This window comes from Gymnoscopelus microlampas, assembly GCF_963454915.1.
Source record: "Gymnoscopelus microlampas genome assembly, chromosome: 10".
Classification (NCBI taxonomy): Eukaryota; Metazoa; Chordata; class Actinopteri; order Myctophiformes; family Myctophidae; genus Gymnoscopelus; species Gymnoscopelus microlampas.
Window position 1 is genome coordinate 54,514,133 of NC_139947.1, and position 27,811 is coordinate 54,541,943.

At 36.5% G+C, this 27,811-nt stretch overlaps 1 protein-coding gene and 1 long non-coding RNA gene across 2 annotated transcripts in view; both read right to left on the reverse strand.

The window, feature by feature from the left end:
* Positions 1-453: 453 nt before the first annotated feature.
* The window catches only part of LOC311053606, a 60,713-nt gene continuing 33,355 nt past the window's right edge, over positions 454-27,811 (reverse strand). Inside the window, exon 4 of the long non-coding RNA XR_014601655.1 lies at positions 454-522. This is a non-coding gene — a long non-coding RNA (uncharacterized lncRNA). The remainder of the gene's footprint in view (positions 523-27,811) is intronic.
* Positions 894-26,814, reverse strand: LOC311053279 (uncharacterized protein; the record flags this gene model as incomplete). The annotated part of the gene is made up of 7 exons (XM_084068739.1): positions 894-1,180; positions 2,958-3,083; positions 5,319-5,393; positions 5,626-5,709; positions 19,606-19,677; positions 24,778-24,846; positions 26,673-26,814. 7 exons carry the CDS (start codon positions 26,812-26,814, stop codon positions 894-896), a joined length of 855 nt encoding a protein of 284 aa, XP_083924865.1.

Consider the following 27,811-nt stretch of genomic DNA (forward strand, 5'->3'; position numbering starts at 1 on the left):
AACATGAACATGAACATTACAGAAGCTCTTTAATGTAAAGCTATCAGGACAGTGGTGGAAGAAGTACTCACAGGTTTTACTGAAGTAAAAGTACAAATACCATTTACAAGTACAAGTTACAATTGAGACATTTACACTCTTATCCAGAATTACTTACAAGTAATGTAGAAATACTCTATTACAAGTAAAAGGTCTGTAAAAGTACAAAAGTATTGTCATTAAAACATACTTACAGTACTCTTTATGCAGAAGGGCCTATTTAACCTTTTTATATTTGTCTTAGAAAAATAGCAGATCTACAAGCTCATAATGTGATGCATTATAGGACGTTGTGAGCTTGTAGATCTGCTATTTTGGAAGAGTTGAAGTATAACATTGTGCTTAAAATATATGTTTTGTTTTAGTAATCTAAATCTACACCTTAAAGTAATCAAATAATTGTAATGGAGTAAAAAGTATTGCCTCAGAGATGTAATGGACCCCAAATCAATATGTGTTTATCTGCAGACCCCCATCTGGGACCTCCATGAGAGTAGATTTGGTATTTGGTATTTTATAAATTATTCCTCATGTTTCAAGACTTTCCAATGTATGTATTTTTAAACAGCAGATCTACAGGCTCACAACACACCAGTGTGAGCTTGTAGATCATCATAACATACTGGTTTAAATGCTTTATGTATTTACTTTGTCTTCCTACAGTATATTAACACGTTTAGCTGGGGACCCCCCGAAGGACCCCCGGACCCCACTTTGAGAAACACTGACATGAAGTATTGAGAAGGGGACATAATGAAGTCAAGTAAAAGTATCTCTAAATCGTACTCAAGTAGAGTATTTGAGTAAATGTACTCGTGAGTACTAGTGAGTTTCCAGCAGTGTCGGTAGCAGAGTTACAGAGAATAGAGCAGAAAACCACTGAATGTGTTGTGAGTGTTTGTGTCATCATAGAGCTTCCTGTTACGAGGTATCTTCATGTACACTGTGTCTCTCTGCTCCAGCTCTATGATCATTCCATTAGACACGTATTCAAACCCAGTTCCTTGAGTTTTGAATCCATAGTTATTAATGAGCAGCTGATTATTTTTATACATGTAGACATTCACATACTTTGATGAATCATGGCCGCCTGCAGTGAATCTGAACTGATAAACTCCTTTCACAGGTGCGGAGAACTGACCTGGAACGCCCACGTGCACACGCATACGCACGCGCACGCGCACACGCACACGCACACACACACACACACACACACACACACACACACACACACACACACACACACACACACACACACACGGATCATGTTGTCACTGTTAAACACAGTTAACTACTTAAAGGAGTAGTTCACCTAAATAAACATACTTATTTTCTATCAATTGCTCATGTTAATGAGCTTTACATAAAGTGATTAAAGGGATAATTCACTTTCAAACATGTTTGGAGTCATTTTAACGTCTACCTGGTCCTTGAATTCATGGAGATTTGTTTGTTTTTGTCTCATTCCTGAGACAATCATTTGATGACCGACGGAAAGATGCTGATGTGTCCGGTAGGAGACACAAAGGAGTCTCTTTGAGTCTCCTACCGGATACACCAAACCTCTCATCAAATTATTGTCTTAGGAATCATTTTTTGGGTGAACTATTCCTTTAAGCTCCATTTCTTTTTTAAGGAAAAAGTGTTTTAATAAAGCTGATCTACAAGCTCACGAGCCATAAAGCAACATATAAAGCAACATGTTGTAAGTCTTGTAAATGTGATATTTTTTTAAGTGTTTGAACATTTTAGCCTGTAATGACACAGCAGAGTTAACCCTTCACATGCTGTTACTGATGTTTTCACAGAGATGTAAGTTGTATCATTAGTTGGTGAGAGATAATTGATTGTGTAAAGCTCATTAACATAATTAACTGGATATTTCACTTTCAAACATGTTTGGGCTCATTTTAACGTAATTTACCAGACACGCCCCCTTCCTACAGTACAAACCCATTGTAACTTCAAACTCCATTTTAAACCTGTTTGACTCATTGAAAACACCAGTCCTTGGTTTTATTTTAGTTTTTCATTATTATTTTATTCTTTAATTTTCCCAGATTTCTTTTAAATCAAGCAACTTAAAACTATCTGTGGTTTTCACAAAAGCCCAAGTAGACGTTAAAATGACCCCAAACATGTTTGATAGTGAATTATCCCTTTAATCACTTAATGTAAAGCTCATTAACATGATTAATGTAATCACTTAAAGGGTAAGTGATATGTTTTAGTTAACATAAGCGTTAAATATCTCTATATTGAGAGTAATAATCATCAAACTTGAAAATGTATTTTCAAGTTTATTAAAGAGCTGGAGAGATGAGGAGACCCCTGTTACTGAACAAACAATGATTACTATCACAATATAGAGCTATTTAACACTGTTACTGAACAAACACTCTATAATGATTACTATCGCAATATAGAGCTATTTAACACTGTTACTGAACAAACACTCTATAATGATTACTATCACAATATAGAGCTATTTAACACTGTTACTGAACAAACAATGATTACTATCACAATATAGAGCTATTTAACACTGTTACTGAACAAACACTATAGCAATGATTACTATCACAATATAGAGCTATTTAACACTGTTACTGAACAAACAATGATTACTATCACAATATAGAGCTATTTAACACTGTTACTGAACAAACACTATAGTAATGATTACTATCACAATATAGAGCTATTTAACACTGTTACTGAACAAACACTCTAAAATGATTACTATCACAATATAGAGCTATTTAACACTGTTACTGAACAAACACTATAGCAATGATTACTATCACAATATAGAGCTATTTAACCTTTTGACAAAACACTTTGTTTTCACCAAAAATATCACTCACCCTACTTTTAATGTAAAGTTAATTAACATAATTAACTTAATCATCACCTACCTGTAGATGTACTGTAGGCGTTGCCGATGTTAGAGTGAACTCTCTGATAAACCAGAGTTGTGTCAGAACTATATCCAATAGATCCAGAACCCAGATAATAAGCAGAGAAGGCCACCTTTGGTTGGTCTGTCAACACAGGAGCATTATCACATTATTATATGATTATAAAAGCATATCTTATACTGTTGATGATCATATTATTTATATTACTATGAAAGCATATCTTATACTCTTACTCATAGATTGGTGAAGCAATAGGAAGCGACGCACGAATCCGGGCGGCTGGGTTTGGACCCGCCCTTCATGTAGATCAACTATAGCAGCTTATAGCAGCTAATAGCAGCTTGTAGATCTGATATTTTGGTTTGATTAGTATTTCTACTTTTGCTCAAGTAATTCAGATTTTAGGACTCCTAAGAGTGTTTATAACTTTCACTCCACAACAATGCAAAGACAAATATTGTACTTTTGACTCCACTACATTTCTAGAGAAGGCTGTTTTCTCAGCTCCAAGAATTGTAGAACACATTTATTGACTCTAAAACTGGTGAGTCAAACTGCACAACCAATATTTAAATGTGTAGCCATGATTCTCTGTTTTCATGAACTAATACTAAACTAAAATGCCCCCCAAAAAATAAATGACTAGTTTTCGGTCAAATTCAGCCACATGTTATACTATTAATAATAATAAAAAACAAGACAAAGTAATATCAACAACATACAATATTTGCTATCTAGTGGTATTGTCTAGTCCATTGGTCTTCAAATTGGGGTCCGGGGACCCCCAGGGGTCCTTCAGGGGGGTACCAGGGAGTCCCCAGCACAGAGTGCCGCGCTATGAGCTTGTAAATCTGCTATTTTTGAAAAATCGAGATTTATATATATATATATATATATATATATATACATACATACATATACATTTTTTTAAGCAAACATTTGTAACTCAAATCTTTGCTTCTGGAGGTCCCTGGGACAAAATATATTTTGCCAAATACATATCATTTTGAGGGTCCTTGACATGAAAAAGATTGAGAACCACTGGTCTAGTCGTAGTGTATGGAAACTAATGCAGAGTTACACTCCACGCTTCACTTTAGTTTTGGATGGAAAGTCATTATACTTATAAAATAACAGATGTAAGAGCTGATAACGCATGGATAACAATAATAATAATAATAATAATAATAATAAAATAAACACCGCACCCGACCGGAAGGGTTGTGAAAGCGCGGCTTACGGTCGAGCGCATTCAAGAACCAGTTACCACTTCATCTGTATGACAGCAGGCTGCCTTCTAACCAGTTTAAACCAGTTAACACTTCATCTTTATGACAGCAGGCTGCCTTCTAACCAGTTTAGACCAGTTAACACTTCATCTGTATGACAGCAGGCCTTCTAACCAGTTTAGACCAGTTAACACTTCATCTGTATGACAGCAGGCTGCCTTCTAACCAGTTTAGACCAGTTAACACTTCATCTGTATGACAGCAGGCCTTCTAACCAGTTTAGACCAGTTAACACTTCATCTTTATGACAGCAGACTGCCTTCTAACCAGTTTAGACCAGTTAACACTTCATCTGTATGACAGCAGGCTGCCTTCTAACCAGTTTAGACCAGTTACCACTTCATCTGTATGACAGCAGGCTGCCTTCTAACCAGTTTAAACCAGTTAACACTTCATCTTTATGACAGCAGGCTGCCTTCTAACCAGTTTAGACCAGTTACCACTTCATCTGTATGACAGCAGGCCTTCTAACCAGTTTAGACCAGTTAACACTTCATCTGTATGACAGCAGGCTGCCTTCTAACCAGTTTAGACCAGTTAACACTTCATCTTTATGACAGCAGGCTGCCTTCTAACCAGTTTAGACCAGTTACCACTTCATCTGTATGACAGCAGGCTGCCTTCTAACCAGTTTAGACCAGTTAACACTTCATCTTTATGACAGCAGGCTGCCTTCTAACCAGTTTAGACCAGTTAACACTTCATCTGTATGACAGCAGGCTGCCTTCTAACCAGTTTAGACCAGTTAACACTTCATCTTTATGACAGCAGGCTGCCTTCTAACCAGTTTAGACCAGTTAACACTTCATCTGTATGACAGCAGGCTGCCTTCTAACCAGTTTAGACCAGTTAACACTTCATCTGTATGACAGCAGGCTGCCTTCTAACCAGTTTAGACCAGTTAACACTTCATCTGTATGACAGCAGGCCTTTTAACCAGTTTAGACCAGTTAACACTTCATCTTTATGACAGCAGGCTGCCTTCTAACTTTGACACATCATTGCTCTTTGGAACTTTTAACTAGGGATAACATGACATGTTTGCTAAAAGTGCTAATAGTTATAATACCTGTTATGAGTCTGCTCACGTTCTCCACTCGTTGGTCACTTACTTTCAGCCTCATCTCGACGATGGACAGCTGAGCTGAAATAATTACAACATTAAATCACTCATTAATACTCATGCAGTTTGATTTTAATAACTTTGAATTTCAGTAGTTTGAGTAGTTGTTAATTTGACTTATGTTATGTTTGTGACATTGTGTGTAAGAACAACACTGGGGTTGCCTAGAGACAATCAGAATCAACAGCCACACTAATCAGTATGTATTGTCAGAGTTTTCAACATGAGTTTTCTAACAATGAAAGTACAATACCTTCATTGTGTCTGTTCACTTCCTCCACTCGACTCTCAGTTAGATTCAACCTCATGTCTACGCTGGACAGCTGAGCAAGGTTGGCTGAAATCATCACAATACATTACATTAAATCACTCATTAATATACAAGCAGTTTGATTAAAACACCAGCACTGTTTACAGTTAATCTGATTTATCATAAAACATATTTGATATTACTATGAATCAAATATGGCTGAGGGAGAGATTTCTGTTGAACCTGAATTTAGCCTGGAGACCATGAAGTTATTTTAATAAAATCTGTTGGTTTGAGCCCAGATGAAGAGAGATTTTAGGCATACATTCGTGTTCACACTGAAGGGTAATTTTGACCCAAACAGTAGGTCAGATGCGTCGCTAGGTCTCTACTAGACCGGGGGCTTAGCCCCGCAGGCAACGGGCACATGCCCCCCCACCCCCCCACCCCCCGCGTGGATTCCGCGGACTTGGGTACTTTTTCCCCCGTTTTTTGTTACTTTATTTCGGGTTTAGGGTTAGGGGTAGGGTTAGGTTAGGGTGATAGATATATAATTAAAAAAAAAAAAAAAAAAAAAAAAAATATATATATATATATATATTTATTTTTTTATTGGTGGCTTTGGGTAAAACATTGGTGGCTATAGCCACCGAAGCCCCCCCCCTAACGACGCCACTGCAGTAGGTGTTAGTAGGCAAGAAAGCTCAATCAAGTAAGTGTTAAAACACTTCTGGGTCAAAGTCTACTCTGGCTTTTGTGTTTCACTCCAGACAGTTTTTATGTTGCTTGATTCAACATTTACATATTTCATATTCATCTCATAAGACATGAATGACATTGTTACTTTATGGTAACTTAAATTTATGTCACATTATGAGACGTAAAAATGTCATTATTTCCTCCTAAGATACAGTATGTCACAAGGACAACTTGAGAGAATGTCAGTTTACATTAGGACAGATTGAAAATATCCACTTGAACCCCAGCATCTCTACTCTTGTGCTGACGTTCACCAACAATAGCAGATCTACATGCTCACATCAAGTCACTTTGTGACGTGTTTTGAGCTTGTAGATCTGTTATTTTTGGTGTAGATGGATGAACAGCGCACCAAGCATCTCAAGTATAGAGGGTTATGGTTAAACTGAAGTGATTTTAATCAGTTCAAATATTATCAAAGTATTCTGCGGTACCCCTGGCCTTGTGTTACAGCACCCTAGGGTGTCACAGCACACACTTTGAGAAACCCTGCATTATAGTACATTAAATATTTGCTAAATGTGAAGTTATGATACCTGCATTGTGTCTGTTCACCTTCATTTCCACGCTGGACAGCTGAGCAAGGTTGGCTGAAATCATCACAATATTAACATTAAATCACTCATTAATACTCATGCAGTTTCATTAAAACACCACCAGTAATTACAGTTAATCTGATTTGACATAAAAATATGAATTTTAAAATATTCGCTTATGAATCAAATATGGGTGAGGGAGAGATTTCAGTTTAACCTGAATTTGGCCTAGAGGTCATATACTTATGGATATAAAATCTGGCTGTAACCCAAGTTTTCATTTCGTTATAGCATTTTAAATACATAAATTACAATTTAGGCTTTTAGCAGATGCTCTTAATTCAGATCAACTTACAGTAAGCAAGGAAACCACGAGGTAATACATCAAATGTTAAACCATTTTGTTTAAGTTTGAGTCCAGATTATGAGAGATTTTAGGCATTAATAATTTTTCACACTTAAGGGTCATTTTGACCCAGCCACTATGTGTTAATCGGCAAGAAAGCTCAGTCAAGCAAGTGCTAAAACACTTCTGGGGTCATTTTAAAGTATACTTTGGCTTTTGAGTTTCACCCCAGACAGTTTTTATGTTGCTTGATTCAATATTTACATATTTCATATTCATGTCATAAGTCATGAATGACATTGTTACTTTATGGCACCTTAAATTTATGTCATATTACGGGAAGTAAAAATGTAATTATTTTCTCCTAAAATACAGTATGTCACAAGGACAACTTGAGAGAATGTCAGTTTCCAATTAGGACAGATTGAAAATATCCACTTGAACCCCAGCATCTCTACTCTTGTGCTATAACGTTCACCAACAATAGCAGATCTACATGCTCACATCAAGTCACTTTGTGACGTGTTTTGAGCTTGTAGATCTGTTATTTTTGGTGTAGATGGAAGAGCGCACCAAGCATCTCAAATATAGAGGGTTATGGTTAAACTGAAGTGATTTTGATCAGTTCAAATATTATCAAAGTATTTTGCGGCACCCCTGGACTTGTGTTACAGCACCCTGAGGTGTCAAAGCACACACTTAGAGAAACCCTCCATTATAGTACGTACAATGTTTGCTAAATGTGAAGTTATAATACCTGCATTGTGTTTGTTCAGTTGCTCCATTTGACCTTCACTTACATTGACCCTCATATCTACGCTGGACAGCTTAGCAAGGTTGGCTGAAATCATCACAATATTAACATTAAATCACTCATTAATACTCATGCAGTTTCATTAAAACACCACCAGTAATTACAGTTAATCTGATCTGACATAAAAATATGAATTTTAGAATATTCGCTTATGAATCAAATATGGGTGAGGGAGAGATTTCTGTTGAACCTGAATTTGGCCTTGAGGTCATATACTTATAGATATAAAATCTGGTTGCAACCCAAGTTTTTATTTCGTTATAGCATTTTAAATACATCAATTACAATTTAGGCTTTTAGCAGATGCTCTTAATTCAGAGCAATTTACAGTAAGCAAGGAAAACACGAGGTAATACATCAAATGTTAAACCATTTTGTTTAAGTTTGAGCCCAGATTATGACATATTTTAGACATTCATTCTTTTGCACACTGAAGAGTCATTTTGACCCAGCCAGTAGATAGGCAAGAAAGCTCAGTCAAGCAAGTGTTAAAATACCTCTGGGGTCATTTTAAAGTCTACTCTGGCTTTATGTTTCACCCCACACATGTTTTATGTTGCTTGATTCAATATTTACAAATTTCATATTCATGTCATAAGACATGAATGACATTGTTACTTTATGGCACCTTAAATTTATGTCATTTATATCAAAAATATAATTATTTCCCCCTAAGATACAGTCATAGGCGGCGGGTGAGCCTTACAATTGGGAAGGCTATATGGACCAATTGACCAATAATTGGTCTATATAATGCTGCACACATATATTATATATGATTTGCACAATCCCCAGCATAACATTTGGGAAGCCTTAGCCTACCCAAGCCTTCATTACCCGCCTAAGGATACAGTATGTCAGAAGGACAACTTGAGAGAATATCAGTTTCCATTAGGACCGATTTGAAAATATCCACTCGAACCTCAGCATTTCTAATCTTGTGGTGACGTTCACCAAAAATAGCAGATCTACAAGCTCACATCAAGTCACTTTGTGACATGTTATGAGTTGTAGTTCTGCTATTTTTGTTGAAGAGATTTGGTGTAGATGGAAAAAGAGCGCACCAAGCATCTCAAGTATAGAGGGTTATGGTTAAAGTGGTCAAACTGAAGTGATTTTGATCATTCCAAATGTTATTAAAGTATTCTGTGGCACCCCTGGACTTGTGTCACGGCACCCTAGGGTGTCACAGCACCCACTTTGAGAAACCCTGCATTATAGTACATAACATGTTTGCTAAATGTGAAGTTATAATACCTGCTTGGTGTCTGTTCAGTTGCTCCACCCTCATTGCTACGCTGGACAGTTGAGCAAGGTTGGCTGAAATCATCACAATATTAACATTAAATCACTCATTAATACTCATGTAGTTAGAATAAAACACCAGTAGTAATTACAGTTAATCTGAGTATACAAAAAACCTTAGCTTTTGAAATCTATGAATCAAATATGGGTGAGGTGAGGGAGAGATATCTGTTGAACCTAATTTATCCTAGAGGTCATATACTTATGGATATAAAATCTGGCTGTAAACCAAGTTTTTATTTCGTTATAGCATTTTAAATACATAATTACAATTTACAATTTTGGCTTTTAGCAGATGCTCTTAATTCAGAGCAACTTACAGTAAGCAAGGAAAGCACGAGGTAACACATCAAATGTTAAACCATTTTGTTTAAGTTCGAGCCCAGAATATGAGAGATTTTAGGCATTAATAATTTTTCACACTTAAGGGTAATTTTGACCCAGCCATTTTGTTTAAGTAGGCAAAAAAAACTCAGTCAAGCAAGTGTTAAAACACTTCTGGGTCATTTTAAAGTCTACTTTGGCTTTTGTGTTTCACCCCAGACATTTGTTCTGTTGATTGATACAACATTTACATATTTCATATTCATGTCATAAGACATTCATGTCACATTACGGGACTTTTAATTCTTTCCTCCTAAAATACAGTATGTCACAAGGACAACTTGAGAGAATGTCAGTTTACATTAGGACAGATTGAAAATATCCACTTGAACCCCAGCATCTCTACTCTTGTGCTAACGTTCACCAACAATACCAGATCTACAAGCTCACATCAAGTCACTTTGTGACGTGTTTTGAGCTTCTAGATCTGTTATTTTTGGTGTAGATGGATGAAGAGCGCACCAAGCATCTCAAGTATAGAGGGTTATGGTTAAAGTGGTTAAACTCAAGTGATTTTAATCAGTTCAAATATTATCAAAGTATTCTGCGGTACCCCTGGCCTTGTGTTACAGCACCCTAGAGTGTCACAGCACCCACTTTGAGAAACCTTGTATTATAGTACATACAATGTTTGCTAAATGTGAAGTTATAATACCTGCATTGTGTCTGTTCACCTTCATTTCCACGCTGGACAGCTGAGCAAGGTTGGCTGAAATCATCACAATATTAACATTAAATCACTCATTAATACTCATACAGTTTCATTAAAACACCACCAGTAATTACAGTTAATCTGATTTGACATAAAAATATGAATTTTAAAATATTCGCTTATGAATCAAATATGGGTGAGGGAGAGATTTCAGTTTAACCTGAATTTGGCCTAGAGGTCATATACTTATGGATATAAAATCTGGCTGTAACCCAAGTTTTCATTTCGTTATAGCATTTTAAATACATAAATTACAATTTAGGCTTTTAGCAGATGCTCTTAATTCAGATCAACTTACAGTAAGCAAGGAAACCACGAGGTAATACATCAAATGTTAAACCATTTTGTTTAAGTTTGAGTCCAGATTATGAGAGATTTTAGGCATTAATAATTTTTCACACTTAAGGGTCATTTTGACCCAGCCACTATGTGTTAATCAGCAAGAAAGCTCAGTCAAGCAAGTGCTAAAACACTTCTGGGGTCATTTTAAAGTTTACTTTGGCTTTTGAGTTACCCCCCAGACAGTTTTTAGGTTGCTTGATTCAATATTTACACATTTCATATTCATGTCATAAGTCATGAATGACATTGTTACTTTATGGCACCTTAAATTTATGTCATATTACGGGAAGTAAAAATGTAATTATTTCCTCCTAAAATACAGTATGTCACAAGGACAACTTGAGAGAATGTCAGTTTCCAATTAGGACAGATTGAAAATATCCACTTGAACCCCAGCATCTCTACTCTTGTGCTATAACGTTCACCAACAATAGCAGATCTACATGCTCACATCAAGTCACTTTGTGACGTGTTTTGAGCTTGTAGATCTGTTATTTTTGGTGTAGATGGAAGAGCGCACCAAGCATCTCAAGTATAGAGGGTTATGGTTAAACTGAAGTGATTTTGATCAGTTCAAATATTATCAAAGTATTTTGCGGCACCCCTGGACTTGTGTTACAGCACCCTGAGGTGTCAAAGCACACACTTAGAGAAACCCTCCATTATAGTACGTACAATGTTTGCTAAATGTGAAGTTATAATACCTGCATTGTGTTTGTTCAGTTGCTCCATTTGACCTTCACTTACATTGACCCTCATATCTACGCTGGACAGCTTAGCAAGGTTGGCTGAAATCATCACAATATTAACATTAAATCACTCATTAATACTCATGCAGTTTCATTAAAACACCACCAGTAATTACAGTTAATCTGATCTGACATAAAAAATATGAATTTTAGAATATTCGCTTATGAATCAAATATGGGTGAGGGAGAGATTTCTGTTGAACCTGAATTTGGCCTTGAGGTCATATACTTATAGATATAAAATCTGGTTGCAACCCAAGTTTTTATTTCGTTACAGCATTTTAAATACATCAATTACAATTTAGGCTTTTAGCAGATGCTCTTAATTCAGAGCAACTTACAGTAAGCAAGGAAAACACGAGGTAATACATCAAATGTTAAACTATTTTGTTTAAGTTTGAGCAATGAGCCCAGATTATGACATATTTTAGACATTCATTCTTTTGCACACTGAAGAGTCATTTTGACCCAGCTAGTAGATAGGCAAGAAAGCTCAGTCTAGCAAGTGTTAAAATACCTCTGGGGTCATTTTAAAGTATACTCTGGCTTTATGTTTCACCCCACACATGTTTTATGTTGCTTGATTCAATATTTACAAATTTCATATTCATGTCATAAGACATGAATGACATTGTTACTTTATGGCACCTTAAATTTATGTCATTTATATCAAAAATATAATTATTTCCCCCTAAGATACAGTCATAGGCGGCGGGTGAGCCTGACAATTGGGAAGGCTATATGGACCAATTGACCAATAATTGGTCTATATAATGCTGCACACATATATTATATATGATTTGCACAATCCCCAGCATAACATTTGGGAAGGCTTAGCCTACCCAAGCCTTCATTACCCGCCTAAGGATACAGTACAGATGTGCCACTTCAAAACTTCACATGTCCTGCCATCGCCAAGACAGTAAATTTTCAGGGGATTCCCAGGGCAATAAGAGGGACAAAGAAGGGCATTTAAAATGCTGAATTATTTTGATGATCACTGCTTTTATGATGCTAATTAATTTGAGCAACTGGTCAAATCACCTTTCGCCTCATAATGAGTCTGACACCTTATTCAACACACATTCTTTTGTTCTCATGTATATGGATGTCTGTTGAAGGGAAAAACGGGGGTGTGTAGTGACAACTTCTTTTCAGGGGCAAAACAGTGCATTTTAAGGGCAGAAAAGGGAGGAAAAAAATGCATTTTCAGGGCACTTTCAGGGAAAGAACAGTAACGTGTGAAGTTTTGAAGTGGCACATCTGTATGTCAGAAGGACAACTTGAGAGAATGTCAGTTTCCATTAGGACCGATTTGAACATATCCACTCGAACCCCAGCATTTGTAATCTTGTGGTGACGTTCACCAAAAATAGCAGATCTACAAGCTCACATCAAGTCACTTTGTGACATGTTATGAGTTGTAGTTCTGTTATTTTTGTTGAAGAGATTTGGTGTAGATGGATAAAGAGCGCACCAAGCATCTCAAGTTTAGAGGGTTATGGTTAAAGTGGTTAAACTGAAGTGATTTTGATCATTCCAAATATTATCAAAGTATTCTGTGGCACCCCTGGACTTGTGTCACGGCACCCTAGGGTGTCAAAGCACCTACTTTGAGAAACCCTGCATTATAGTACATAACATGTTTGCTAAATGTGAAGTTATAATACCTGCTTGGTGTCTGTTCAGTTGCTCCACCCTCATTGCTAGGCTGGACAGTTGAGCAAGGTTGGCTGAAATCATCACAATATTAACATTAAATCACTCATTAATACTCATGTAGTTAGAATAAAACACCAGTAGTAATTACAGTTAATCTGAGTCGACAAAAAACCTTAGCTTTTGAAATCTATGAATCAAATATGGGTGAGGGAGAGATATCTGTTGAACCTAATTTATCCTAGAGGTCATATACTTATGGATATAAAATCTGGCTGTAACCCAAGTTTTTATTTCGTTATAGCATTTTAAATACATAAATACAATTTACAATTTAGGCTTTTAGCAGATGCTCTTAATTCAGAGCAACTTACAGTAACCAAGGAAAGCACGAGGTAATACATCAAATGTTAAACCATTTTGTTTAAGTTTGAGCCCAGATTATGAGAGATTTTAGGCATTAATAATTTTTCACACTTAAGGGTCATTTTGACCCAGCCACTATGTGTTAATCGGCAAGAAAGCTCAGTCAAGCAAGTGTTAAAACACTTCTTGGGTCATTTTAAAGTCTACTTTGGCTTTTGAGTTTCACCCTAGACAGTTTTCATGTTGCTTGATTCAATATTTACATATTTCATATTCATGTCATAAGTCATGAATGACATTGTTACTTTATGGCACCTTAAATTTATGTCAACAAATCAGAGGTTCTGGTGTTCGGCTCCCCCCTCGCCAGAGCCCAGATTGAAAACAACCTCGGCCCACTAGGTCCAAACCTCAAAGCCACAGTTAGAAACCTGGGTGTCACCTTCGACCCAGACCTCAACTTCCAACAGCACGTTAAAAAGGTCGTTCAATCATCATTTTATCACCTCCGAAATATAGCAAAAATTAAATAATTCCTGTCCATCACAGACCTACAAAAAGTTGTTCATGCCTTCATCTTCTCGCGGTTGGACTACTGTAATTCCCTCTACACCTCCCTCTCCAAAAAATCCATCCACAGCCTTCAGCTGGTTCAAAATGCTGCGGCCCGTCTCTTAACTGGTACAAGGAAATGTGATCATATCACTCCCATTCTGGCATCCCTCCATTGGCTCCCAGTTGAATTTAGAATCAATTACAAAATCCTACTTACTACTCATGAGGCCAGGCTAGGTCTTGTCCCACCCTATATCTTGGACCTACTCCCCCCATATGTGCCTACACGCAGTCTTAGATCCTCCAACCAAGCACTCCTGGACATTCCAAAGGGTCTGTTAAATGCAAAAGGTCGCATGGCCTTTACTTTCAGAGCCCCTACCCTTTGGAATGCCCTGCCCCTAGAGATCAGGCTCACAGAGTCTGTTCCCCGGTTTAAATCCCTCCTTAAAACCCACTTCTAAAGATTAGCTTTTAATGCCCAGCCTTAGTCTAGGTCATGTGCATCTCTGTTTTGTTTTCTGCATAGTTTTTAATTTTTATCTTGTTTTTTGTTTTGTGTACTTCTTATTTTGCTGTTTTTTTGTGTGAAGCACTTTGTAACCCAGTTTTGAGAGGTGCTATATAAATAAAGTTTTATTATTTATTATTATTATTATATTACGGGAAGTAAAAATGTAATTATTTTCTCCTAAAATACAGTATGTCACAAGGACAACTTGAGAGAATGTCAGTTTACATTAGGACAGATTGAAAATATCCACTTGAACCCCAGCATCTCTACTCTTGTGCTATAACGTTCACCAACAATAGCAGATCTACATGCTCACATCAAGTCACTTTGTGACGTGTTTTGAGCTTGTAGATCTGTTATTATTGGTGTAGATGGATGAAGAGCGCACCAAGCATCTCAAGTATAGAGGGTTATGGTTAAACTGAAGTGATTTTGATCAGTTCAAATATTATCAAAGTATTTTACGGCACCCCTGGACTTGTGTTACAGCACCCTAGAGTGTCACAGCACCCACTTTGAGAAACCCTGCATTATAGTACATTAAATGTTTGCAAAATGTGAAGTTATAATACCTGCATTGTGTCTGCTCACCTTCATTTCCACGCTGGACAGCTGAGCAAGGTTGGCTGAAATCATCACAATATTAACATTAAATCACTCATGAATACTCATGCAGTTTCATTAAAACACCAGTAGTAATTACAGTTAATGTAATTTGACATAAAAATATGAATTTTAAAATATTCGCTTATGAATCAAATATGGGTGAGGGAGAGATTTAAGTTGAACCTGAATTTGGCCTTGAGGTCATATACTTATAGATATAAAATCTGGCTGTAACCCAAGTTTCTATTTCGTTATAGCATTTTAAATACATCAATTACAATTTAGGCTTTTAGCAGATGCTCTTAATTCAGAGCAACTTACAGTAAGCAAGGAAAGCACAAGGTAATACATCAAATATTAAACTATTTTGTTTAAGTTTGAGCCCAGATTATGAGAGATTTTAGGCATTAGTAATTTTTCACACTTAAGGGTCATTTTGACCCAGCCACTATGTGTTAATCGGCAAGAAAGCTCAGTCAAGCAAGTGTTAAAACACTTCTGGGGTCATTTTAAAGTCTACTTTGGCTTTTGAGTTTCACCCTAGACAGTTTTTAGGTTGCTTGATTCAATATTTACATATTTCATATTCATGTCATAAGTCATGAATGACATTGTTACTTTATGGCACCTTAAATTTATGTCATATTACGGGAAGTAAAAATGTAATTATTTTCTCCTAAAATACAGTATGTCACAAGGACAACTTGAGAGAATGTCAGTTTACATTAGGACAGATTGAAAATATCCACTTGAACCCCAGCATCTCTACTCTTGTGCTAACGTTCACCAACAATAGCAGATCTACAAGCTCACATCAAGTCACTTTGTGACGTGTTTTGAGCTTGTAGATCTGTTATTTTTGGTGTAGATGGATGAAGAGCGCACCAAGCATCTCAAGTATAGAGGGTTATGGTTAAACTGAAGTGATTTTGATCATTTCAAATATTATCAAAGTATTCTGCGGTACCCCTGGCCTTGTGTTACAGCACCCTAGGGTGTCACAGCACCTACTTTGAGAAACCTTGTATTATAGTACATTAAATATTTGCTAAATGTGAAGTTATAATACCTGCATTGTGTCTGTTCACCTTCATTTCCACGCTGGACAGCTTAGCAAGGTTGGCTGAAATCATCACAATATTAACATTAAATCACTCATTAATACTCATGCAGTTTCATTAAAACACCGGTAGTAATTACAGTTAATAATCTGATTTTACATAAAAATATGAATTTTAAATTATTCGCTTATGAATCAAATATGGGTGAGGGAGAGATTTCTGTTGAACTTGAATTTGGCCTAGAGGTCATATACTTATAGATATAAAATATAGTTGCAACCCAAGTTTCTATTTCATTTAAATACATAAATTACAATTTAGGCATTTAGCAGACACTCTTAATTCAGATCAACTTACAGTAAGCAAGGAAAACACGAGGAAATACATCAAATGTTAAACTATTTTGTTTAAGTTTGAGCCCAGATTATGACATATTTTAGACATTCATTCTTTTGCGCACTGAAGGGTAATTTTGACCCAACCAGTATATAGGCAAGAAAGCTCAGTCAAGCAAGTGTTAAAATACCTCTGGGGTCATTTTAAAGTCTACTCTGTCTTTGTGTTTCACCCCACACATGTTTTATTAGGGCTGTCAAAAAAAATCGATTCATGAATAAATCGCGATTCTTAATGCCACGATTTTAAAAATCGATTCAAAATATTAAAATCGATTTTTTTTAATTTTTTTTTTTTTTTTTTTTTTAATTTTTTTTTTTTTTTTTTATAAAATCGCAATAAATCGCAGAATCGAATATCAATTAATCGCAGAATCGCAATTTTAATCGAATCGGCACCCTAGAAAATCGCAATAAATCGCAGAATCGCAATTTTAATCGAATCGGCACCCTAGAAAATCGCAATAAATCGCAGAATCGAATCGAATATCAATTAATCGCAGAATCGCAATTTTAATCGAATCGGCACCCTAGGAATCGATTTTGAATCGAATCGTGAGGTAAGTGAATCGTGACACCCCTATGTTTTATGTTGCTTGATTCAATATTTACAAATTTCATATTCATGTCATAAGACATGAATGACATTGTCACTTTATGGCACCTTAAATTTATGTCATTTATATCAAAAATATAATTATTTCTCCCTTAGATACAGTCATAGGCGGCGGGTGAGCCTGACAATTGAGAAGGCTATATTGACCGATTGACTAATAATTGGTCTATATAATGCTGCACACATATATTATATATAATTTGCACAATCCCCAGCATAACATTTGGGAAGGCTTAGCCTACCCAAGCCTTCATTACCCGCCTAAGGATACAGTATGTCAGAAGGACAACTTGAGAGAATGTCAGTTTACATTAGGACCGATTTGAAAATATCCACTTGAACCCCAGCATCTCTACTCTTGTGCTATAACGTTCACCAACAATAGACCTTTTGTTAAGCCCCGCCCCTCCCCCTAAGCCCCGCCCCCTTAGGACACTTTCACAGCTGGCTCACTCACTTCAATGTTAATTTAATGGATCTTATACATTAAATGTTCGTTCATTTTTGGAACCAGAGCTTCGAAATCTCTTCCAAATCCGTCAACAAGGCCTGTCGTATGCACTGGAAAAATATATGCATGACTATTAAAAAACAAAACAGTGTTTCATCATATATGAAAAACTATAGGATCTGCATCGTCTAATAATCAACTCAACAGGAGGGGGAGGAGACCGCAGGGTAACATTAAGACTATTAAGTGACTGACCGACCGTGTCATTGAAGAAGATTAGCAATTAGGGGTGTGCCGATATATCGTCCCGCGATATATCGCGATACGTTTTCGCGACGATATGTATAAATAAAAAAAATATATTGTTTTTGAATTTTTTTTTTTTTTTTACAATCATAATAATCAGGCATGCAAACAGCCCCGAAGTGAAAAGAGTGACAACATGTTTTTTTTTCGGGTCAGGTGTCATACTATTTGGATTCAAAACGGCTATTGTAGCTGAAAAGCTACAAGTTTGCATGTCTGAATAATGCAAAAACAGAATTATTTGTTTGCATTTTCTTTTTTTCTCCTCCATATATTTTCATAATAAAAAAAGTGCGTATCGTATCGAAATCGTATCGAAGTTGTGAGCCAAATATCGTATCGTATCGTTTCGTGAAATTAGTGTATCGGCACACCCCTATTAGCAATACTAATATTATCAACATTCATATTATATAACAGTAGCATCCCCAGGAATTACATTTAGGGCAGGCGAGATTTTTCCCCTTGCAAGTGTTAAATTCCCTTTGTAGGTAGGCTATATTTATTAAGCCCAGCCCGGGCATTCTGTCTGTTCATTATAGAACATAAAGGTTATAATACCTGCATTCTGTCTGTTCATTATAGAACATAAAGGTTATAATACCTGCATTCTGTCTGTTCATTATAGAACATAAAGGTTATAATACCTGCATTCTGTCTGTTCATTATAGAACATAAAGGTTATAATACCTGCATTCTGTCTGTTCATTATAGAACATAAAGGTTATAATACCTGCATTCTGTCTGTTCATTATAGAACATAAAGGTTATAATACCTGCATTCTGTCGGTTCATTATAGAACATAAAGGTTATAATACCTGCATTCTGTCTGTTCATTATAGAACATAAAGGTTATAATACCTGCATTCTGTCGGTTCATTATAGAACATAAAGGTTATAATACCTGCATTCTGTCTGTTCATTATAGAACATAAAGGTTATAATACCTGCATTCTGTCTGTTCATTATAGAACATAAAGGTTATAATACCTGCATTCTGTCTGTTCATTATAGAACATAAAGGTTATAATACCTGCATTCTGTCTGTTCATTATAGAACATAAAGGTTATAATACCTGCATTCTGTCTGTTCATTATAGAACATAAAGGTTATAATACCTGCATTCTGTCTGTTCATTATAGAACATAAAGGTTATAATACCTGCATTCTGTCTGTTCATTATAGAACATAAAGGTTATAATACCTGCATTCTGTCGGTTCATTATAGAACATAAAGGTTATAATACCTGCATTCTGTCGGTTCATTATAGAACATAAAGGTTATAATACCTGCATTCTGTCGGTTCATTATAGAACATAAAGGTTATAATACCTGCATTCTGTCGGTTCATTATAGAACATAAAGGTTATAATACCTGCATTATGTCGGTTCATTATAGAACATAAAGGTTATAATACCTGCATTCTGTCGGTTCATTATAGAACATAAAGGTTATAATACCTGCATTCTGTCTGTTCATTATAGAACATAAAGGTTATAATACCTGCATTCTGTCGGTTCAGTTCCTCACTCGCAGTCAGTCTCTTTTCCATGGCCGTCAGTTTAGCAAGGAGGGCTGAAAACAGAAGAGCATCAGCATTAACATTCAGTCAATCATAAATACTAAATAGTTTCATTTAAAATGCATCAATAAGAGTGGTTTCTAATAAGTTATAAGTGGTTATTAATAATGAATAAGTATTATGTGGATAACCTCTGATAAACTCCTTCTGTCCTTCTCTATACTCCTCCATCAGCACTCTCAGGGCGAACCATTATCCCTTTAGAGCAAGTGTTTGACTGTACTCATGCTGTTTTGTATTTCTGTCTAATATGAAATATTCAATCAATCAATCAATCAATCAATCAATCCTTGGCATAAACCCATACTGCTGCTCCATAATTGTCACCTCTCCTCTTAGCCTAGCTTCCACTTCCAATAATATTCAAAATATTCCACATTTTATTGAAATATTTTTTGAAAATAGCAGATATACAAGCTCACAATGCGTCGCATCGCCCTCAAATAGCCCTTGCATAGGTTTAAAGTGCTCTTGTGATGTAGTGTAGTTGCTTGTTTTCCTAGAGCTGGTTGCATATTTCTCACAAAATATGGCAACACTGCAACACAAACGTATTGACTTGTTTAGATAGATGACAAGCGACCAAGAGAAGAGAAAGGAACACAAAGTAGAAGTCTGCTCTATAGTTCTGATTATTAAAGAGAAGAGAAAGGAACACAAAGTAGAAGTCTGCACTATAGTTCTGATTATTAAAGAGAAGAGAAAGGAACATAAAGTAGAAGTCTGCACTATAGTTCTGATTATTAAAGAGAAGAGAAAGGAACATAAAGTAGAAGTCTGCACTATAGTTCTGATTATTAAAGAGAAGAGAAAGGAACACAAAGTAGAAGTCTGCACTATAGTTCTGATGATTAAAGAGAAGAGAAAGGAACACAAAGTAGAAGTCTGCACTATAGTTCTGATTATTAAAGAGAAGAGAAAGGAACACAAAGTAGAAGCCTGCACTATAGTTCTGATGATTAAAAAGTATTGCCTTTAGGGGCGTCCCCCACTGTGTAATACAGTAGGTGGACAGTAGGTGGCAGGGCCGAGCAACTATTGACTGACTGGCTAAAGTAATTGTTGGGGAATTGAATTGAAACAATATACTGTAGAAGCCTACTATAGCAGTAATTATACTTTAAATTGTGTTTAAAAATACTTTTGGTATTTTTTCAGTTAACCCAGTGATTCTCAATCTTTACATATAACATTCATCCATGAATACATTTTCATATATATATATATATATATATATATATTTAATAATAATGGCTTTTATTTATAATGTAAAGTGAATCACAGACAATAGGCCTACTCAAATGTTTTACTTGAGTAAAAGTATCAATACCACAATGTAGAAATACTCTGTTACAAGTAAAATTCTGGCATGCAGAATTTACTTACTTTAGTAAAAGTATAAAAGTGTTGGCATCAAAATATACTTAAAGTACCAAAAGTAAAAGTACGCATTATGCAGAATGTCCCATTTCAAGTTTTCAAAATGTACAACCATATTTGGGGAATACAAGCTACAAGTGTGAGCTTTTAGATCGGCTATTTTCTAATAGCCTAAATCTAAATCTGAAAAGCAACACTGTGTGTGTGTGTGTGTGTGTGTGTGTGTGTGTGTGTGTGTGTGTGTGTGTGTGTGTGTGTGTGTGTGTGTGTGTGTGTGTGTGTGTGTGTGTGTGCGCGCGCGTGTGTGCGTGTGTGTCTCTCTCTCTCTCCCTGTCAATTAAATTCAAAGGGCTTTATTAGCATGAGAAAACATACTGCATGTTTACATGGCTGAAGCAAAAGAGGATCAATAACAATACAATCAAAACAAAATAATGTATGTACAATTAAAAGGTAATATAAATGATGTGTACACAGAGATGTGTTTACATAGCAACTGAGGGAAATCTAACTTATGAAAACATAATAAGTGTGCATTTGCTGTCAGAAACAGTTATAAATAAATATCCACCTAAATATCCACATAGGAAAGGTTAGCTTGGGATAAGCTTTTACAAAATTGGGAACAACTGTAAAACTTTAAAGGTACCTTAGGTACCTTTAAAGGTACCTAAGGTACCTTTAAAGGTACAGTAATTGCTCTGTTTGTATGTACATTGTAGGCCTACCTATGTTCCTATTTGTGTGATAGGAACTTATTATATATATTTTTTTTTTACATTAACCACTTGAACCCTAGCATCCCTATGCTGGGGGGAACTTTGGCCGATCTACAGGCTAAACTTGTAGATCGGCTATGTTTTCAGCAAACAGGTTTGGTGTATCAAAGAGCAGACCAAGTACAGAGCCAAAGATCTTGTTTACTAAGTATTGAGAGTGTAAGTTAAATGTCTGAAAATGTGTTCATGGATGAATGTTAATGTAGCCCCTAGAGGGTAGTAGAGTACAGGGTGACGTCCTGAGTGAGACACATATTTAAGAGGGTTCTGAACAGGCAGCTAACAGGTCGGTAATCTGTGGGTCCTCACAACACTGCCGGTAGCGTGTTGTTGAGAGGGGGATGTTCTAGTGCTGACCTGTTAATCGGTAAGCCTGTTTGTTTCTGTATTGTATCCTTGCTTTTAAATTCCTACATGTAACTGAAGAGGCCTCACCCCAAACAATGGACAGGCACGACAAGAACACCAAAAGTGTCACAGACCTGACGATATAAAAACATTTCTCATTGTAGACCATATAACATACTACAACAGTAAAAGCGAGGATACAATACAGAAACAAACAGGCTTACAGATTAACAGGTCAGCACTAGAACATCTCCCTCTCAACAACACGCTACCAGCAGTGTTGTGAGGACCCACAGATTACCCACCTGTTAGTTGCCTGTTCAGAACCCTCTTAAATATGTGTCTCACTCAGGACGTCACCCTGTACTCTACTGCCCTCTAGGGGCTACATTCACTAACATGAATCCAACATATTAATAGGAAGATCATGTGTAAACAAACACAACACTGATGATAGTGCTGTCTATGATGAAGCTATCTATGAATTCTATAATTGTATTTTGTATCTGCCACACAATGTTATACAATATGTAGAGTCTAGCACTTTTTTGTGTACTGTACAATTGTTTTGAAATTACAAGCACATAAAGCACTTGATATAATATATAGAACAATAAATCAATGTGTACCACAGATGTGTTCATCTTAACTTCAATATCAACATCAAATTTAACAAATCAGTTTTGTATGAAATGACATTCAACATAACTATAACCAGGGTTGCATTACTCATGGACGGCCTTGCACGGCGTGCAAGAACCTATTTGACCAGGAGCACGTGCAATCACACACATAGATTTAAAACTACTTTAGATTCACACTTCAACAAAGTTTACAAAGGATCCAGACTCACACCAGGTGAATGAACATAGGAATGAGCCTATATGCATATCAATTGTCCATTGTGTGAGCTGTAGTGTAGGTGTTAAGACACGTGCGCGTCACGTCATTAAAATAGAGTGCAACCATGTTCCAATTCAGCAATGCAACACTGACTATAACTAGTAAGTAAACTAACTATCCTAATGTGTCAGCCTGGACTAACCACAACAATGTTTAGTGTTTAATGTTTCATTTAAATTGTCTCTGCCAGAGTGTGTGGTTTGGTTAGTTGTGAGGGGGGGGGGTCTATTTACTGCTCAGAGAGCCAATCCTGTGTAGAGCCCGCCCACTGTATCCGGTAGTTTACGGAAACAAATAGGCACGTACAAAGGCCGTGGCCATATCCGGTCTAGACCGGATCTGCAACCTGTAAAGTTAACTGATCCCAGACAGTCTAACGTTGACAAGGCCAGCGTTGCCAGGTTTTGCGAGAGAAACAAGCAACCAGGTCTATGAAAACAAGCCCAAAAGAAGCAACTAATAGGCCACATGAGCACTTTAAAACCTTTATGTTGGCTATTTGAAAATAGCAGATCTACAAGCTCACAACGCGTCGCAACACAAGGCGTTGTGAGCTTGCAGATCTGCTATTTTCAAAAGATCTGCTATTTCAAAGAAAATGTGGAATATTTTTTAAACCTTTTAACAACACAAATGTTGTATGGGAGTCCTGACTCCCTGGCATAACATATTTTCCGATGGGGGTGCGCAGACAAATGCATATTAATTTGGGGGTATTTTACATGAGAATCCCTGGTTCAAACAACCCCAAAATAAGCAACTAAACACTTTAGAAACAAGTCCAAAATACCACAACCCGCAGCTACCAACAAGCAACTTTACAGAAAAACAAGCCCAAAGTTTTTTTCCTATGTATTAGTCACCCCATGGAAACTTGAATTCATGGATATTTTTTTTGTTTTTGTCTCATTCCTAAGACAATAAGTTGATGACCGGTAGCAGATTCGGTAGGAGACACAAAGAGTCTTCTTTGTGTCTCCTACCGGTCATCAAATTATTGGCTTAGGAATGAGACAAAAAACAAAACAAAACATGAATTCAAGTCTCCATGGGGTGACTAATCCATAGGAAAAAATCATTTAGGGGGTGAACTATCCCTTTAAAATACGATAGTCTGTTAAATAGGTTAATAATTGCTTCTCTGCTCACACTATTCAAAGAGTTTATAAATAGATGCAGACGGCCAAACTGTTGCTGTTAAAATATGATAATCTGTTATAGATTAATATGAATAAGTGCTTCTCTGCTGGCATTAGTATAGTATTAGATTATAAAAGGAGAGAGAGAGAGAGAGAGACAGAGAGCGGTCGGTCTAGGGGCGCGGTTTGGACAGCGTGATCTAATGAGAGTGACGACACTAGCGTTGACTCCCATTGTAAGAATGGAATGCAGAAATGCTCTGTCTATCTCGATGAGGAAGTTCCAATGTTTGGAACTACAGCCCATAGCAGCCCGCTCTGCGGGGAGATCAAAGCATGTCATAACTCTCTCTCTCTATGGGTCTGGGTTTGGATTCCAGCGGCTCTAAAGCTCTGGTTAGTTCCCAGTTACCTTTTTGGCAATGGTGACGGAACCACTGTACATCCATCCATCCATCCATCCATCCATACATCCATACATCCATGCAATTAATTATGTATTATTTGAGCAACAGTAAGTCATTTTCCAATGTCTCTCTCTTACCTGTATTCACAGAACTTCCTCCTGGTGCTTCCACCTCATTCTTACTGGAATTAGATTTGTTGTCCGTTTCTGAAAAATACACACAATCACATTGTGTCAAACAAGCAGAGAGAACAAACTCATGAGTTTCATCCATATCTACGGTTTTATACATTTCATACGCATTAAATTACCATGGCCCCGTTGTGTCTCAAACCACTGTGAGAGGTCACATTTATATATGTTATGTATTTATATATCTCATATGCATTTACATATTTTATATTTATTTATATATCTCATATGTATTTATAAATCTCATCCATATCCACCGTATTTTGACTGTGAGATGTTTTTGTTACGTTGGGAGTGTTAACTACAAGATGTATAGGCTACCATACACTGACCCCCCCCCTCCCCTTTAAATGAAAGAGAAAACATATTTTGTCTGTAATTTCCCTTTTCTCTGCAACAACCTTCATTCAGTTTCGTAAAAATAAAGTCAATCACAAAATGTCCCCCATTTAGTTTGTAACCTTTATTTAACATGTTTGTAACCCTTATTTAACATGGAGAATAACATTAATTTACAAGACCTCTTTGTATTTATGGGGGAGGGGCTAAAATTAGACTATTTCGTGATTGACTTTTTACAAAACTTTAAGAAGTTTGCTGCACAGAAAAGGGAAATTACATTTTTCACATTAGTTAACACTCCCAACGTAACTGTTTTGTTCAATCTAACATTATACAAAAAGTAATAATGCACCAAAATCAATCTTCACACTTATATAATTATTCAGATGGGTCAGCCAGTGATACTAATAATAATCAAATTAGTGTTTAGAATATTTAATTATAGTGTATTTTTTTTTAAACGTGGTTAGCGATGTATGACCAAAAATGGCATATAAAGGGTAACGTTTTTATTGTGATTAAGTAAATCATGATATAAATTAAACAAGAACCCCTTCATGAAAAAATAGGGAAAATATTGATCTTTCATAATTCTATTTTAGTTTAAAATTCAAAATGCAAATATTGTAGTTAACACTCCCAATGTAACTTGTTTTCAATCTGACAGTATAATAAAGTAATAAAGTACAAAAAAAAGGATATTGATAATTACAAACTATAACAACCTTGGTTGTGAGCTTGTAGTTTTGTCTTGGTCGTGAGCTATTTTCACAATATATACTAATATAATACAGTATGAAGTATATAGGCTGGATAAGAGGTTTAAAGGGCAAGACCACTTCGGTAGAGGTTTGGGTTGTGTAGTTACCTTGCCATGATGTAACTCCAAAGGTGGACAAGAAATATATTTATAATAATGAATAATAATGATAATAATAATTGCTCCATTGATTAGAAATTGATAATTCAAAATATGCTCTTCATTGACTTACATTGTACAGTGAAACGTCTCTCAAAGTCACTCTTAGCACATAAACGAACACAAACAAAGTTGATTAAGACAATGTAGAACATCACCAAACCTAGTACTATTTGTTTTTTAATAAAACAATTCAACTTCCTGTTGATTTTGCTATTCATATTCTTATTCTTGTGGACTGGATCCTCAGATCTGGATCCGGATCTTCAAATAGTAAAATCAACAGGAAGTTGACATTTTCATATACAAAATAAACGGTAATGGGTTATGTGATGTTCTATACTGTCTGAATCAACTTAGTTTGTGTTCGTTTACATGCTAAAAGACTGACTTTGAGAGCTGTTTCAGCGTACGATGTAGGTCAATGAGGAGGATATTTAGAATTATCAATTTCTAATCAATAGAGCAATAATCTTTGATTATGTCTACCTTTGGAGTTACATCATGGCAAGATAACTACACAACCCAAACCTCTACCAACGTGGTCTTGCCCTTTAATCAGCATCTCCATCATCCTTACCTTGGTTGTCATCATGGTTGAGGCTCACGTCCAACGCTGTTCCTTGGTTCTCATCATGTTTGAGGCTCAGCTGGAACTGAACGTCAGGCTCAGCTGAACACAGACAGAAGAGGAAGATCAGCAAAACACCAGCAGTCTTCATCCTGAAATGCTCTATAAATGCTCTGAATGCAGCATCTTATATACACACCTACCTGGTAAGCTGAGACGCTTTTTTTTTTGCAGACGTGCACTCTGTGAGTCTTGCCTCTACGTAGTCGTTGGCATGTGGACAGACGTGACGTGTGAATTAGAAACGGATGTAATTAGAAACGTGTTGACGGAGGTGTTGACCAATGTCTTGTTTTGTCTGAACAACAAATGAAGCTTTGGATGACAATGCAGTTTTTGTGTGTGCATGCGTGAAGGAATTCAATGGCCGCCGATGCCCTCAGTTAAACTTGATGCTCCTGCACTGTCTCAGTAAGGTTAAGGCTATCCCTAAATGAAACCACAGACTGGAGTCAAATGTGTCCCATGCCAACATGGAGAGCTGGTGTTAGGGGTCCCCAGAGTTTCTAAAGGGTTAGGTAGTAACTCTGGGGACCCCTAGGGGGTCCCCAGAGTTACTACAGGGGGCCGGCAAGGAACGTTTTTAAACTATTGAACCTAGTATCTCTATTCTGGGGGAAACATTCACCCAAAATAGCCGATCTACAAGCTCACAACGTGTTTCAGCGTGATGTGTTGTGAGCTTGTAGATCGGCTATTTTTTGGCAAAGAAGTTTGGTGTAAGGGGAAAAAAGAGCCACTGCTTTATTGTTGTTAGAAAGGCTCCCAGCATAATATTAAGTAGATTCATATTTGCCTATTATGTACCACCTTAACAAGCGTGTTCAGAGTAATATGCACCTGCCACCTTAAGTGCACAATGCATTATGGGTAATTCATTCCAGTAGGGACAGGAGAGAGAGCGGTGAAGTCCAAGTTCACGTCTCTACAAAGTCTTTCATCTTGCAGTGCCGCAGTGCCAGTGTGAGCGTCTTTGACTTACTGTAAGTGCATGATTTGACTCAGTAATGTCTGCCGTATTCTTTATTCTTTCACCATGCTGATCAGAGTTACTGCTGTTTTTATATCTTTATTTGCAGTGGTGTAAA